The 14,660-nt window shown below is 34.7% G+C and overlaps 1 protein-coding gene across 2 annotated transcripts in view; it reads right to left on the minus strand.

The window, feature by feature from the left end:
- Positions 1–14,660, minus strand: part of LOC754769 (twitchin) — a 127,369-nt gene that overhangs the window by 64,383 nt on the left and 48,326 nt on the right. For both annotated transcript variants that reach the window (XM_030973794.1, XM_030973795.1), the window contains 8 exons: positions 12,532–12,606; positions 9,555–9,833; positions 8,653–8,747; positions 8,083–8,251; positions 7,342–7,611; positions 5,173–5,181; positions 1,504–1,785; positions 742–890 (listed from right to left, as the gene is read on the minus strand). In XM_030973794.1, coding sequence (XP_030829654.1) covers positions 742–890; positions 1,504–1,785; positions 5,173–5,181; positions 7,342–7,611; positions 8,083–8,251; positions 8,653–8,747; positions 9,555–9,833; positions 12,532–12,606 — 1,328 coding nt within the window. The remainder of the gene's footprint in view (positions 1–741; positions 891–1,503; positions 1,786–5,172; positions 5,182–7,341; positions 7,612–8,082; positions 8,252–8,652; positions 8,748–9,554; positions 9,834–12,531; positions 12,607–14,660) is intronic.

Below are 14,660 nucleotides of genomic sequence, written 5' to 3' on the forward strand. Positions count from 1 at the left end.
CCTTGTGATCAGACATCAAATTCATTAAAAGTTTGTACACATTTGTGCCCCATTGTACATCAAAGTTCTTCACAATTAACTTCAGGAGTCAGATATGTGTGTGATCTGGATCATTTACGACAGAACAATGTTTTCGAAACAGACATCAAACGGATGTTCAAAGAAGACAATTCTTGCAGGATACAGTATCACTGCAAAGACCCCATACTTTTGCCCCGAGAGCAGATACAATGGTGAGTCAGCGAGAAGTGCATGGAGGACACATGGTCACCAGCTGTTCAGGATAGTGATTCACAAAGACTAAGATCAAGTTGAACTTAACTATGGCATGCAGTTCATAGTAGTTCCTCTAAAATATCCTGACATTGGTTTCTCAAGGGATGTACAAATCGTGGTCACAAATCTAAGTTTTTTGATAGTTCATTTTTGAAGGAGAAAATATTATCTAGGATCATAATTGAGAGACCAATGGTGCGAGCAACCGGTGGCATGAATGGCCTGCCATGGTTAAGTCCAACTTAAAGTCGATCTTAGTCTTTGTGAAACACCCCCCTGATTATACAGAATTACAGTGGACCAGGGGGGCATTTCACAAAACTTGTCATCAGTGATAAATGACAGTTTTTGTTATAAGCTACTGAAATCCTTGCTCCTGATTGGTTGTCAACAGATTTGTCTCTAATTTTTGTCATTTGTCATTGAAAAAAGGCTATGTGAAACGGGTCCTAGGTGATAACTTACCTCCCATTTGGTTGCCCTCTTCTCTTTGTACTCCACTTGGTAGTGAGAGACTGGAGAGTCGCCATCATCCGTGGGAGCCACCCAACTAAGGGTGACAGATTCCTCACTGTACGCTGTCACCTTGACATCACTAGGGGATCCAGGGAGATCTGCATGGCAAGGTCAAAAGTCAAAGGTCAAATACAGAAGGTCAAGGACAAAGGTCAAGGATAGTAGGTCTAGTATGAGAGGAAACATCACAATATACAACATGATTCTAATTGTCTGCAGAAGTTCTTTGACATTTATGTTTAATTTTTTCTCTCAGGGCCCAATGTTTGCCTACGGCTTGTACCGTGTAGAATCAATTAGTGTATTTACAGTGGATTCCTTCTATAACCACCTAATCAAAGGTTCTGGAAAAAAGTTACTTTTAATTTTCCGATAACTGTAATCTGGTTCATTCCTAGACTTATTATTCATAGAAGTTTTTTTGGTTTTTTAATGTAGGCAGATTAAATGCAATATCAAGGACGTTCTGCAGTACATTCATGTACACTTTAGCTGCACAGGGCCAGTTTATCAAGTATTTACTATGCACAATACCAGGAACTCTAGGCATTGTGCATGTTGAATACATAACCAGCTGGCCCTGCCCATCTAAGGTGCGCACAAACATCACTGCAGAATGTCCTTAAAAGCTTGAAAGAGCCAGAGAATCAGAGGAACGACCAACAAGCGAAAAAAGAGAAACATTTAGTATTTTCTAGAGAACTAGCTCACCAATGATCTTGACTTTGACGGAGGCCTTCTCGCTTCCATGCTTGTTGCTGATGCTGACAGTGTACTCCGAGGTGTCGCCCCTCGCACACTTCATGATCATCAAGGTGGCATCGTTGGGCGTGGACACGATCTGGATGCGGTCACTTTCGGAGACCTTGGTCGTGCCCTTGGTCCATTCCACGGTCGGGGCAGGGGAGCCGGAGATCTCGAGGTAGAGCTCAACCTGCTCACCGGCATTTGCGGTTACGTCCTTGAGGGTGTCAACCTTCAGGCCTGGCTTCTCTGTTAAGGGGAACAGAGAGCACATACCATCGATATTAGATAAGTCTCTGTCAAACCGCATTGATCAGCACAGTTTTGCAGCTGAGAAAGACTGGAATATCATGGTTGGAATTTCTTCAAGATTATACATAAATATACGATATAACTTTGTATTAATTCTCAAAATAACATCACAGTCACTTGCAAATGTTTAAGTTTTTGCCACTACTCATTAATCAGAGAGGCCAGTTGGTTTCAATCAAGGCCAATACATGTCAGAGAACCAGCCTGATAGACAGACTCAAACGAAGGAGCAACCAGGTCTGAGATTGAGGCAAAAGCCTACAAAAAACTGCCATCTCTTATTTTAATTCTATACTTTGATGCGAACTGCTTGATTAAAGGGCAACCTGTTATAACATGCATTTTGCAAGTTTTAAGAGCTAAAAAACACAAGGCATTTGATGTTAATCAAATTTTCATTTTTTTTAGAATAATGACTTCAATTGCACATTTCACAGAATAAGTCATATCATCTGTTAAATAAAAAATTTCAAAGTATGACTTCAATTATCTTCTATTTTAAACTGTAATCATTATAATTTGCTTGGACAATAGTTGTTTTACAGTAAGTTTTGTATCAAATTGAATTGTACCTAGCTTTATGTTATTGAGGTACTTTATTATCAAACATAAACAGAGGTGTTAATAATTTTTTTTTTTATATGTTTAAGTGTTATTGAATGAACAGTATTATGTGTTGCACTCTGCAACTATCAAAGTTTTTGTTCTTGTTTTACTTATTGAACAATCAGCTCATTGTAACAGATTAAACTTTCCAGCAAACAAAAGATTTCACTTGAAACGAGACAAGAAAACAGCATAAATGACACCCCAAAACGAGGAACTGCCAACAAATATGAATTAAAGGCGAAGCTTACCATTTAAAAAAACCTTACTTTTAAGAAACATAAAAAGCATTATAGGTACAGCACAAAACTAATTTGTTACATCAAGTATTAGATTGTCAGCAACAGCTGACAAAAGATGAAGCTATTAAGAACATAATAATGCCAGTCAATTACAGCCTAAACAGCACTGATCTATTGTCTTTTTTCATTTCATTTTCTTTTTTTGCAGTAACACGGCAGCACCTTCTTCAGTCCCATTCATTGAAGCTTGCCATAAGGAGCAGAATAATGCACCAAAAGCTGTAAGGATTTTCAGCTTTCAAGTAAGAACTACTGTTTTCCATAATTAATCAGCCTTAATGATGCCAAGAATGTCTTTTTTAATGTGTATTAAGACAGAAAAGGTTAGAGCTTTAGTGTTACGAGTCAGTCTGTTTAATCTGTTACTATTATAATGTTATTAAATTGTAAACATAAAATTAAAATCATTTACATCTCAAATCACCTAGTAGACTCAACACCATTAATTCTAATTTCATAGTGGAAAATATATAAAAGCATAAATCAAAAGCCCCAGATTTGTCAGGACCTTGGACTGCAATGCTCTTACAATGATCAATCATTTCCACAAATCAGAGAGCGCATTTGAGGTAACTTCTTTCCTCAATTAGAGATCTTTCTGCCTTTACAAATTATCATTCTAATGTCAACAACACAGAGCAAGTTTAAAGACATTACTTACTTTAAAAACTTAACATCATAACATCATTATCGTACACAGATACTATTCTGATAAGAAACAATTTGTAAAACATATACAACTTGGAACGGATGGTGTTAAAACCTGGTGAAAATGCTCCCAGATTTTGGTGCATTTTTCTACCTGGCATGTTGCGAGCCAAAAGGAATTCACAATCTAGCCCTACAAAAATGTAGACCAAGACCCAAGTACTGATACCTTGCTTAAAGATTTAGAGGTTCTTTCCAGTAGAACATTTATATTTCCCCCTTTTGTGAGCATATTAATGAAGAATCCGACAATGATAAACCAATACAGCAGTATCAATAGGCTACAAAATTTCAGAAACCTTATAAACCTTTTGTCTATGTATATTCAATAAAGTCACGTTTTATTGGGGTTTAATATAAATTCCATTATTCTCCAAAAATTAATTTATTCAAGGCGAATTTTCTGAGATGGATGTCAAAAAAATATATTTTTTAAAATAATTTTATAATTTTTTTCCTCTTGAAAATCACTTTCTTTCAAAAAAATTACTAATTGACTGAAAGCATTGTTTTTTTGCTGGTCATAATTGATTACGTGTACACAATTCCTGGGTCTTCTTCTACACCAGTAGGGTCATGTAAACTTTCTGTCGCCCAACACATCAAGCTTTAATGCACAACAAAATGAGCTCCCTTCCTAAAACTATATTCTACATGAGTTCTGGTATACAGGCTAACTTTGTTTTCTCTCCGAGTAAATCATAAACTATTCATAGGGAACACTTGCATCAGACTCTTATCTAGTGATTGGCCAACATATATGCCTCAAAAATTTCTCTTAATGAGATCTTTTTTTGAGATTAGACAGAGAAATGTCTCCTTTCTTTTTAAAGTCAATGAAAGCAGATATTTAAGCCCTTTCTGTTATTAAAAATGACAAAAACTTTCTCATTTTGTTAAAATCAGTTTAACTATTTAAATAGAGAAATGAAAAGAGTATAGGCTTAAGATGGGAAGTTCATTGAACGTGTGTGCCTCACACATTTGCAATGGGAATAGCTTATCAGAAATAGACCCTATTCCAACTTCTTAACTATTTAACTAACAGTTAAAAGACTTATACCACTTATCTGCATTCCAGATTATCTGCAATCTAGATAGAATACAGATTGCCTGAAACCCTTATGTAAGTTTACTATCAAAATTAACTTTTGGAATGTCTTAAGCTAACCATTAATTAAAACAACAATTCTATCAGATGTGAATTTCACATAAACATCTATTTGTGACTTTATATCATTTTTTTTGTCATCTCCTCCATTCTCCAATGGATTTATTGAGTTTACATTTTTAACTTTGTAGTGTTTCCTTAAATCAAAATATGAAAAACACATTTTTGGTAATCAAATATAAATGTTTTGTTTTAGCTTTTTTTAATATCCAGAATTACTCTAGTTTCATATGGTAGTAGTAAGTACATATTATGTTTTATGTAATATAACTTCTTTAAAAAAAGAAAATTAGTACAGTTATTTAGGTCATATAAATGAATAAAATATATAAAAAGTAAAATTTCAGCAAATGTCCAATCACTCAGCTTTTTCAGATTCTTAAGAATATTACACTCAGCAGCAAAAGTGATATTAGAGAATAAAAGACAACATTTTGTTAATCTGTGAACAGAAACGCTGAAAAGATGTCAAAACAAATTTTTGAAAAAAACAGCGAAAAATTGTATTCTTTGAATAAGACAGTACCAAAGACTTACCTGGTGCAGCTGAGGGTTTTTTTTTGGTTTGAAATATGAGTAATTAAGAGATATATGCATGTTAATTAGAAAAGATGAGAGCACAGCATTTTTTATCAAGTTCATAAGGATGTTTCATGAACCATGTTCAGAACCGATAGTATATAATGAAGTGGAAAACATGCATTAAAGAGACCAGTCACATTCAAATTATCAGTCTCGAGTTTAACTTCTATTTATAAGGAAAAATTACAAATAAGAATATTTCCTAAATGATGGTAAAAGCAATTTTTCGGTAGAATACTCAACTAAAAAGTATGAGCACTTCCACACAGAACCTAAGTCTAGTATATGTTTCTTGTGCAAGTTTTTTATGTTAAACTTTATTTTCTTCATACCGGTACTTATTAGCTTATTTATTTGCCAATCACCCATTGTATGCCATGTGACTTTTTTAGAATATTTTATTTTATTTTATTTTTATGGGGGGGGGGGGGGAGAAGGGGATTGATTTCAATCATACTTTATGATTTATCATTATTTCTAAAGTGATTGGTCCCCTTAAGATGATCAGCTTCAATGGGGAACCCTTTAAATTTGCTGCTTACAGCATTGAAAGGGTTAATATTTGAGAATAGAAGTAGTGTCTGAATTCATACATTCTGATCATCCACTGTCTACTAGATAAGGTTGTTCTCTCTCTAAAGGATTACAAAGTGTTTCTATCTACATGCCGCCATAAGGTATTAATAAGGGACTACCGGGAAAATATTTTTAAATTGTGCATAATAAATGATTCAGGCCAGCATTGTAAAAAGTGGACTAAGCCAAACTGGTTTATGACGTAGTCCTTCAAATAATGGAGCAACAAAGTCAAATATCAAACTTTTGTATGTTTTATGTATTCTTTTTTTTTTTTTAATAGCTAATTTTGCTTTTATATGGTTCAATAAATAAACAAAATAAAACTCTCCATTCTGTATAATAACTGAACTTCTAAAAGCAATCTTATCAAAGATGATAATTTTGTCTTAAAATACAAATGAGAAATCAATTCATGATTTGAGTTTTGTTTCAATTTATTCAGACACAGATCTATGTTTTAACTTTAATTTGAACTGGATGAAGAGGTTGACACGAGGTGCCTCATAATTTAGTGGACTATCAAACTCAACCAACTTTAATAGTCTGGTTTTAAATCTGGCTTTGAAGTAGTCTGCTTTCATCAATACTGGCCTTAGTGTCAAGTTACTCCAGGGGGGTCTTCACACAGATCCTAAGTTGAACTTATCTCCAAGTTGGACTTAACAATTATGGAAAGCCGTTAGCATCTATGAAAATATTTTGTAAAAGTTATTTTAAAAGGCATAAGATGTTGATTCAAATCATTCATATTTTCTATTATCAAGGAGATTTCATGTTCTTGATTTGGAATGTATAAAAAGTCTAAAATACTTGATTTTTCGCTTTTGAATATATTTTATTTTAAGGCTACATTTGGCTCTCCATAATTTTCAAGTCCAACTTAGAGTTAAGTTCGACTTAGGATCTTTGTGAAACACCCCCTAGATGGTGCATCTAGGACAATTCATTCTTCATGCAAGATAGTTATGTGGACCATTCCTACGTGCATTTCACTGTCACTGGATATATTCATAGGCTGAATGATAGTTGACAATTGATAATATACTAAAAACATGTACTGAACATGCATCATTTTTCAAGAATATACTGTGATATTAACTCCTTCATTTTCTTGAAACAAACCAAATACGAAAATTATACAGTCTACTCTCTCAAAGTGCTGACTAAGCTATGTCCAAATATTGTTAACTTTCTAATTTTGCATATCTTGAAATAGGTATGAAAAAAAAGAGAGATCAATCTACATTTTTACTTGTACAAGATGTAGAAAATGCACCATAGATTTTTGTTTCATACTAGACTACAGTACATTTTCTAGGTAGACATCATGCACTGGCAAAGGAATGGAATAAAGCATTCAAGGACGGAAAAGTTTGAAAGAAACTATCCATCTTAGATAATATGAAGTATAACATTTCTGGATTAAGGGCAATACATGTTTGATCATTTTCAAGATACAGTTAAATTTAGAAGATGGTGTTTTATTTTGCAGACCCATTCCGTGCTTTAAGAAGAAGAAAAAAGAGTCAGAAACTGTGCACCTACCTTGGATCTTGAGCGTTGAATAGGTGGCGTTGGCCTCGTCCATGGCGCAGGCATAGCGACCTTTGTCCTCCGGCTGGACATCGTGGATGACCAGCTTCCTGGTGTTGCCGTCGGAGATGACCTCAAACTTGTCTGAGGATTCCAGAGGGGCATTGTCCTTGAACCAGAAGACCTCGGCCTCTGGAGCAGTGACCTCGGTGACGAGTTCAAAGTCCTCACCAGCGAAGACCTCTGATTGAGGTGCTAGCTTGGCAGACATACTGGGTGCCTCTGTCAAGGGTCAAAGGACAAAGGTTATAAAAGGAAGATTATGTTTAAGATGCTGTTGGTTCATACTATTCATGCCCAACAAGTTTTCACATTGTGAAGCTACTATACATCAGAAAGGATTTGCAGAATGATGATTGACATCATTATTTGATAATATCAATAAAATTAAATATGTATAAAGCGCTATTAACATCTGATTCAAAGAGCTGGAAAAAGAAAAAGAAAACCAATAACAGAACCTTTTAGAGAAAAATACAGATACAATAAATTACATGAATTACATAATTCAAACAAATAACTTCTGCATCTTTCTCCAATGTTTTCAAATATTCAGAATAGCCTTTTCAAATACAATGCAGAGAAGAAAAGATTTTACAGATGACTTTGACAAACAGTTATCTTCTTTGAGGGAGAGGCTCATGTTTTATAAAAATATAAAAGGATAATTTGATGTGAATTTCGTATACTCACCGATGACAGCAACACTTCCTGTGGATTCCAGCTTGCCAAACTTGCATGTGTATTTGCCTGCATTTTCAGCTTCGGCCTTGTCGAAGATGAGTTTCCTCGTGCCCATCTCCACGTCGAGTCTGACATTATCGTTGCCGGTAAATGGCTTGCCATCCTTGGTCCATTCCACCTGGTCAACAAGAATATGATCAATGATGAGGAGAGAAGAAGAAAATTAAACTGACATTGCACAAACTTTTCATACCTGTCGACCTTTCACAGCAAATATCAGGAATCTATTCTCTCAAGGTGAAATTAGGAATAGTCTATTTGTTTACTTTTTCCACAGAAGATTTCAACAACAAAAAGACTTGAGGGTTCACAACATTAGTTTACAAGCCAAAGAATATTATGTATCCTTCCTTCAAAACAGGAATAGGAATGATTGGTAGCTATGGATATCTTTAAAAACTTTAAATGGTCCCACTTATTTTAAACTTTTCCCAGTCTGTTTCTCTCCCTCTCCCCCTATCTTTGCTTTTATATAAATAAACTTATAACAAAGGTTGGATCGCCCTCTCAGTACTTTACCTTAGCTTCTGTGTCGGTGATCTCACATTCCAGGACTCCAGTTCGTTTCTCAACAATGCTGATATCCTTCAACTCTTGCAGGAACTTAGGCTTAGCTGGAAAAAAATAAACATTTTCATTTTGATAACTTTGTACGCATGAATCAAAACGGACGGTGATTAATATAGGGTCGCACAAGGTCGAAAAACATACAAAAAGACGTGTAGATATCAGGAATTTATCTGCTCATCCACCGTCACCAAATATAAAGCACTTTTAAAGAAGGTAACCTGGAAAAGAGAATTCTTAAACAAGATCTCTCCTCTAGTAATAAATATTGCATTCACCATTTCAAGCATCTTCTAGTCTCTCTCTTTCTCTCTCTCTCTCCCCCTCCCCTCTCCCTCCATTCAATCTTCCTTTTATTTGCCTTTCTCTTTCCCTTCCTGCCCATCTGTATATCCACATCTATCCCCTCTCTTCCCCTTCTTGTGTTCTATTTTTCGTCCAACTATGCAGTATGTTATGCTCTTGCAAATTCAAAACATAAGTGAATCAATAGTTTTGACATAAGAGACTGCAATGTGCAGTACTTTTGATTTATCATTGTAATGTATTATCTCTCATTTATCATTTTACAATGGATAATGTATAATAATAATAATAATAATAGCTCACATTTATAAAGCGCCTAATACTTTGTTTCTAGGCGCAGCACATTTTATTACACCGGTCATCAAATTCAGGCTTATCCAAACACAATAAATGCGCATTTTCCACTCCCTGGGGAGCATTCCAGCATAACTGGCACAAGTTATTACTATGTGTTAAAGTGACCCTCTCATCCTGAGATGCTGGTCACTCTTTATACGCCAAATAAATAAAAAATAAGATAAAAACATAAACCTTTCATGGATACCCACCCTTGACTAGCAGGCCAGCGCAGCACTCCTGCCTGTCGACCTTGAGAACGACCTCTCCCTGGTCCTCGGCTGTCACCTTCTTGACAACGAGGGAGTGCTTGCGGCCGAGCTTCTTGATCTCAAACTTGGGGATGTCCTTGGAGGTGATCTTCTTGCCGTCCTTGAACCATGTGATCTCAAACTTGTCGCCGCTGAGTTCGGCGGTGTACTTGGCATCCGCACCCTCATCCACCTCAACGGTCTTGATCAAGGTGATGAAGTCGATCTTCGGCTTGGAAGCTGTGGACAAAAGCAATGGTGGTGTGTGTGGAAATAGGAACCAGTTGGATTTAGAACCTCAGACGCAAATGAGGCTTGTGGTTCAGAATATCCTTGATGTAATTTTTCTTTAAGCTGACTTTTTTTTTCTATCTTTCTTTCCTTTGAAGCTTATATCAAACAATTAACAAGCTGAAAATCAAATTTACTATTCAAAGTTTCCAAATCCTAGCTAATATTTTAAAACAATAATCTAAACAGAGAGATACATCTTCCATAGATATAAATATACAAGCATTTAAGACAATATCAACAAAATGCTAAAGTAACCTTTTTTTCAAAATAAGGACTATTTAGATTGTGCCAAAAAAGAATGAAATCATTTTTTATTATGTTTTTCACTAAGTATTATGATTTCTGTAAATCATCATTTACTGAAGATGTGAAAGTATCATCATAAAAACATTATTTCACTGTAGGAATGCTCATTACCTGTCGACGATAACCTCATACGTGATCATTTCCATTGCGAGATGCTATAAAATTTCATTGCTTTTCCATGCTAAATATGTATCTTAAGCAAAGCATAGTGCAGAAGCTCATTACATACATTTACCTGTTGGTAAGTACCTCACATTTGTAATAGCAGTTTGCTGCAGCAATAATCTAGTTGCATCAAAATTTGTCATAAGCACATATTACATTTCCTTGCAATTAGCACTTGGAAGCAAGTGAAGACATTGCACGATGCTGTGTTCATTATATTCTTTGTTAAAGTTTCATCCATGCATTATTCCTTTTGGTAGCAATTTTATATTATTTAATACATTGTAATATAAACCTGTTGTTTTCTATCCAATGCCAAGTATCTTTAAAATCTAGTTTTAAGTTTCATGAAGAAGAAAAAATGTACAGGATACCAGAGAGAATCTCTTTAACAACATCACTATTTTTACAATCAGGTTTAATGAATTAAACTTGGTATTAAAAGCAGGAGCCGTTTTTGTATTATATATTTGATGAAAAATTCTTTAAACATTTTCACCAATATAATTCAACCTCATTCATGTACCAAGATACCCTATATATTCTTGTTTTGGAAATGCAGATTGGCTAATTAGACCTAATGTTCATGAACTTGTGTACCAAAAAGGCTGGGTTTTTTTTCTCCTTCGGTTAACCCTAATCTAAATTCACATTTAATGGGATATCTTGGACCCTATTCACAAACCCATGGACGAAAAATGTGGATTAAAAAAGAGACTTACTTTTTAAAAAACATGTATCAACCCCTTAGTATTTTTGTTTGACATAGTAGAAAATATCTGAGAGAAGAAGACTCCCTAAGAAGCATCATAGATAAATCTCTCATTTCCACATATAAATTACCACACCTTGGATCTACATCCACCAAAGCAGAACTTGATCCTTAATATTCTTATGAAGTCTATAACAAACTTTCGCCCAGAACCTGTTCAAGTGCACCTATATCTAGTGTGCTTCTTGCTTCTCATTTCACTTGTAAATGCAACTTGCAAAATTCCTCTTCCTCTATTCAATCTTTGGTGTACTTGTCTTGCAGATTTTTGTTGTGCTGTAAAGGTAACGGTGTATCCAAGGAGATATTTTGTGCAAAAAAAAAATTCTTGTAGAATAAAATGTGAAAAAGGAATTGGGGACATACACACATGTACCATTTTAAGATCGAATTGGGGACATGTACATTCCAGGAACATATTGCATAACCAGGAATACCTTCTTGCATGACCCATGCACAGTGCATTCAGGTTGGAGTGGTGACAATTACATATACCGGTACACATTTAGCATTGCAAAAGGGGAGCATACTGACTGGTGGGAGATTTGAATGACTGAGAATTGCATGATGGGAGAGTTACATGTTTTCACCCTCTGACTGCTGAACACACTGCATGAAATGAATTTCAAGAAATTTTCGATTTTTGTACGAGTAAAACAACTGCAATTAAAAAACGAAAGTCACATTTTTTTTCTTCAAATGGAACCAGTTTATTGATTTCCAATTCGTTCAAAAGGGCATCGTTAAACTTTGGATAGTTTGTTCAGCAACAGATAGGTTTAAACTTGGTGTCTCCTAACCAAGTCAACTCTCAGTATAGAAAGGCTTAATGACACATACCTTGTTTGATTACTTCTATGGCAATTTTTTTAAATAATTTTGTTATTGACAGAATTTAAACATTTACCTTGCATTGAGAGGATAAACTGAATACTGTAAATATTATGAACATGATCAAACCAGACAAGAAATTGAAAGGGAAAAAAAAAATCTGAATTACCATATTAAAGTAGGACAAACAGAGCATGTGTCACAACCCTTTCAGCCACTGCCCACCTTACGATCCGACTCAGAACAGATTTTGGAAGAAAAGGCAATTACGACTGAACGTATAATTGTCAATATATAAAATGTCTCTGAATGATGCTCTATGGAACAGGTAGGAAGGGTGTTTGCATCTTTAAAGATGAAGAAAAGTCTGAAGAATTTCAATTTTTTTTTTTACTATTCATACATCAAACAGATAATGCATCTGGAATTTTGTGATTGCAAATGTGGGGCATCTAGCCAGCCGTAAGTGCAACTTTCTTCCAATATCTGTACATTGTCTGATTGTAGGGCGGGCGGTGGCATTCATTCAGTCCCATATCATGGTTTTAGGTGTATTGTTTTGTAGCCTACCATCCTGCGGCATGATTCCTTGCTTCTGCAGTTTCCTGTACTCCGGCTCACTCATCTGTGCCAAACACACATGCTCTGAATAGGTTCAGGCGGAATAAAGACAAATGAGGACTGGAAAGGGGTGATGGGGTAGGGGTAGGCCAGCCAGGGTCCCACTTGGTGGGGACTGTGGCTGGGTGAGGGGGTATTAAGTCAGAGGGAGGGGCGTGTTATAAGAGGGTACAACAGGTGTCACCATTTGGCACACAGTCAGAACTGTACAGAATCAATTACCAAATTGTAGAACATATCCAATTAAAACAGACTTTGAGCTGTATCTCAACAAGTGGTTTGAATCAACAAATAATAAATGAGCCCTAACTGAAGGAGTTGAGAGTTTTGAAATACTGTAGTGAAAATCAATATTAAAAGATTCTTTTGAACAGAGAATATTAGAAGATTCTCGTGTTATATTATTATCTGTTTTCAGGAATTTTTTTTATCACAGTAGGGGGGAAAAGGTTTATACAGTTCATTTGTTTCAACCTACTTTTTGAGCAATGAAATAGAATCAAACAAAGTGACTTCAACAAAAACATTGTCACTTTGTAGTAAATTTGATATAAAGTCTCGGTTTATATCCCCTTTTTAATATGCATTGAGGACTATGCAAATTACTTTCAATATTAATTTAGAGCTCTAATATTTCCTTAGCTTTCTGTTTCTTCTCAGAAAATATTGAGTGATACTTTGTATCCATAATTTTTTTTATGGACAAATGGTAAGGCCTGGTGCCCCTCATACAACAGATGTATCCCTCTAACTTAATAGAATAAATTGAATAGGTAGAATGATATATGAAATTATGAATTATCGTTAAATAGTGATGTGATTCACATGCAGTCGTGCTAGAGAGGATATGTGATATTGTTATTACCATGCCTGTATACTCATTAATAATCTTTGTAACAAATGCAGAGTAAGATAAGTTATTGTGTAGCTGTTGTTACAAAAACACATCCCCACCCCCTAAAGAGAAAATTTGAAATAATATTGGTATTATGTGAAATAAATATTTGTATACAAATCTTCTCCACACATTCAAAGAGAACAATATTTGTTATGCTTCCTGAATTCCCTGCTTGTGGACTTGATAAGGAAGCAAAAGTCTTTAATGTATTGCTTAGACTGTATGAATCTAATTATTGAGGAAATTCACTCGACTCGAATCATACTGTATAATATTTTTTTAAATGTCTGGACTACATCAGACTTTCCAAAAGAAACCATTTCAACCAAAGATAAATTGAAATCCGACACTAGTCCAACTGTTATCACTGATATCCTTTCCCTACAATAAGTCCCAACAAAACACTGTGTTCCCTCTGTAATTTTTTTTGGATGAACATTTTAAATTGCTCTAGGCCTTAGTCTGTGTTGAATTATTAGATTAGTATGTACTGGTTTGGTTAATAGATGACACAAAGATATAGAGTGACAGGTTCGCAGACATGCTTCTGATACTAAAACACATGACAGACTACATGTAGACTACTACTATACAATATTTGATGGAATCTAAATGTGCACTGCTTAATGACTTGAATACATACTTTGATGTATGTGTACTAATGTACTAGGCTGTGAGTAAGAATGATACAGTTTGGCATGAGATGAATTTCGATTCTAGAAAATAATTCAAAATGTGAAGTAACTTGTAAAATAAAAATAAAGGATATGTTTTTGAATAATATTTGATCAAAGAATTGATTCTATTTCAACATGCATGCTAATGATAGGTTATAAGTATCAAAATAAGCTTTAAAAAAAACTACTAAGCAATGGTTGTTATTAATTGATTTAAAAAAAAAAACCTGTATCTCAATGGCTACGCATACTTCAATTACTGCTACTTAATGTAGTATATATTTATCTAATCAAACTACTTCTACATTTGCACACTTTCTTTTTCTGGAGCAAAGAGTGGATATTGGTGAAGAATATTAATGATGTCATAAAGAAAGTGAACATATGCTTTAGAAATTGTAAGCTTTAGAAGTGATTATTCATACATATGAAGAAAAAAAAGAGCTGTTAAAAATTAGGAGAAAAATATATCATTCAATTAAAGAAATATATTATTTGAAAAT

Source organism: Strongylocentrotus purpuratus, unplaced genomic scaffold (assembly GCF_000002235.5).
Source record: "Strongylocentrotus purpuratus isolate Spur 01 unplaced genomic scaffold, Spur_5.0 spur5_scaffold_7, whole genome shotgun sequence".
NCBI lineage: Eukaryota > Metazoa > Echinodermata > Echinoidea > Camarodonta > Strongylocentrotidae > Strongylocentrotus > Strongylocentrotus purpuratus.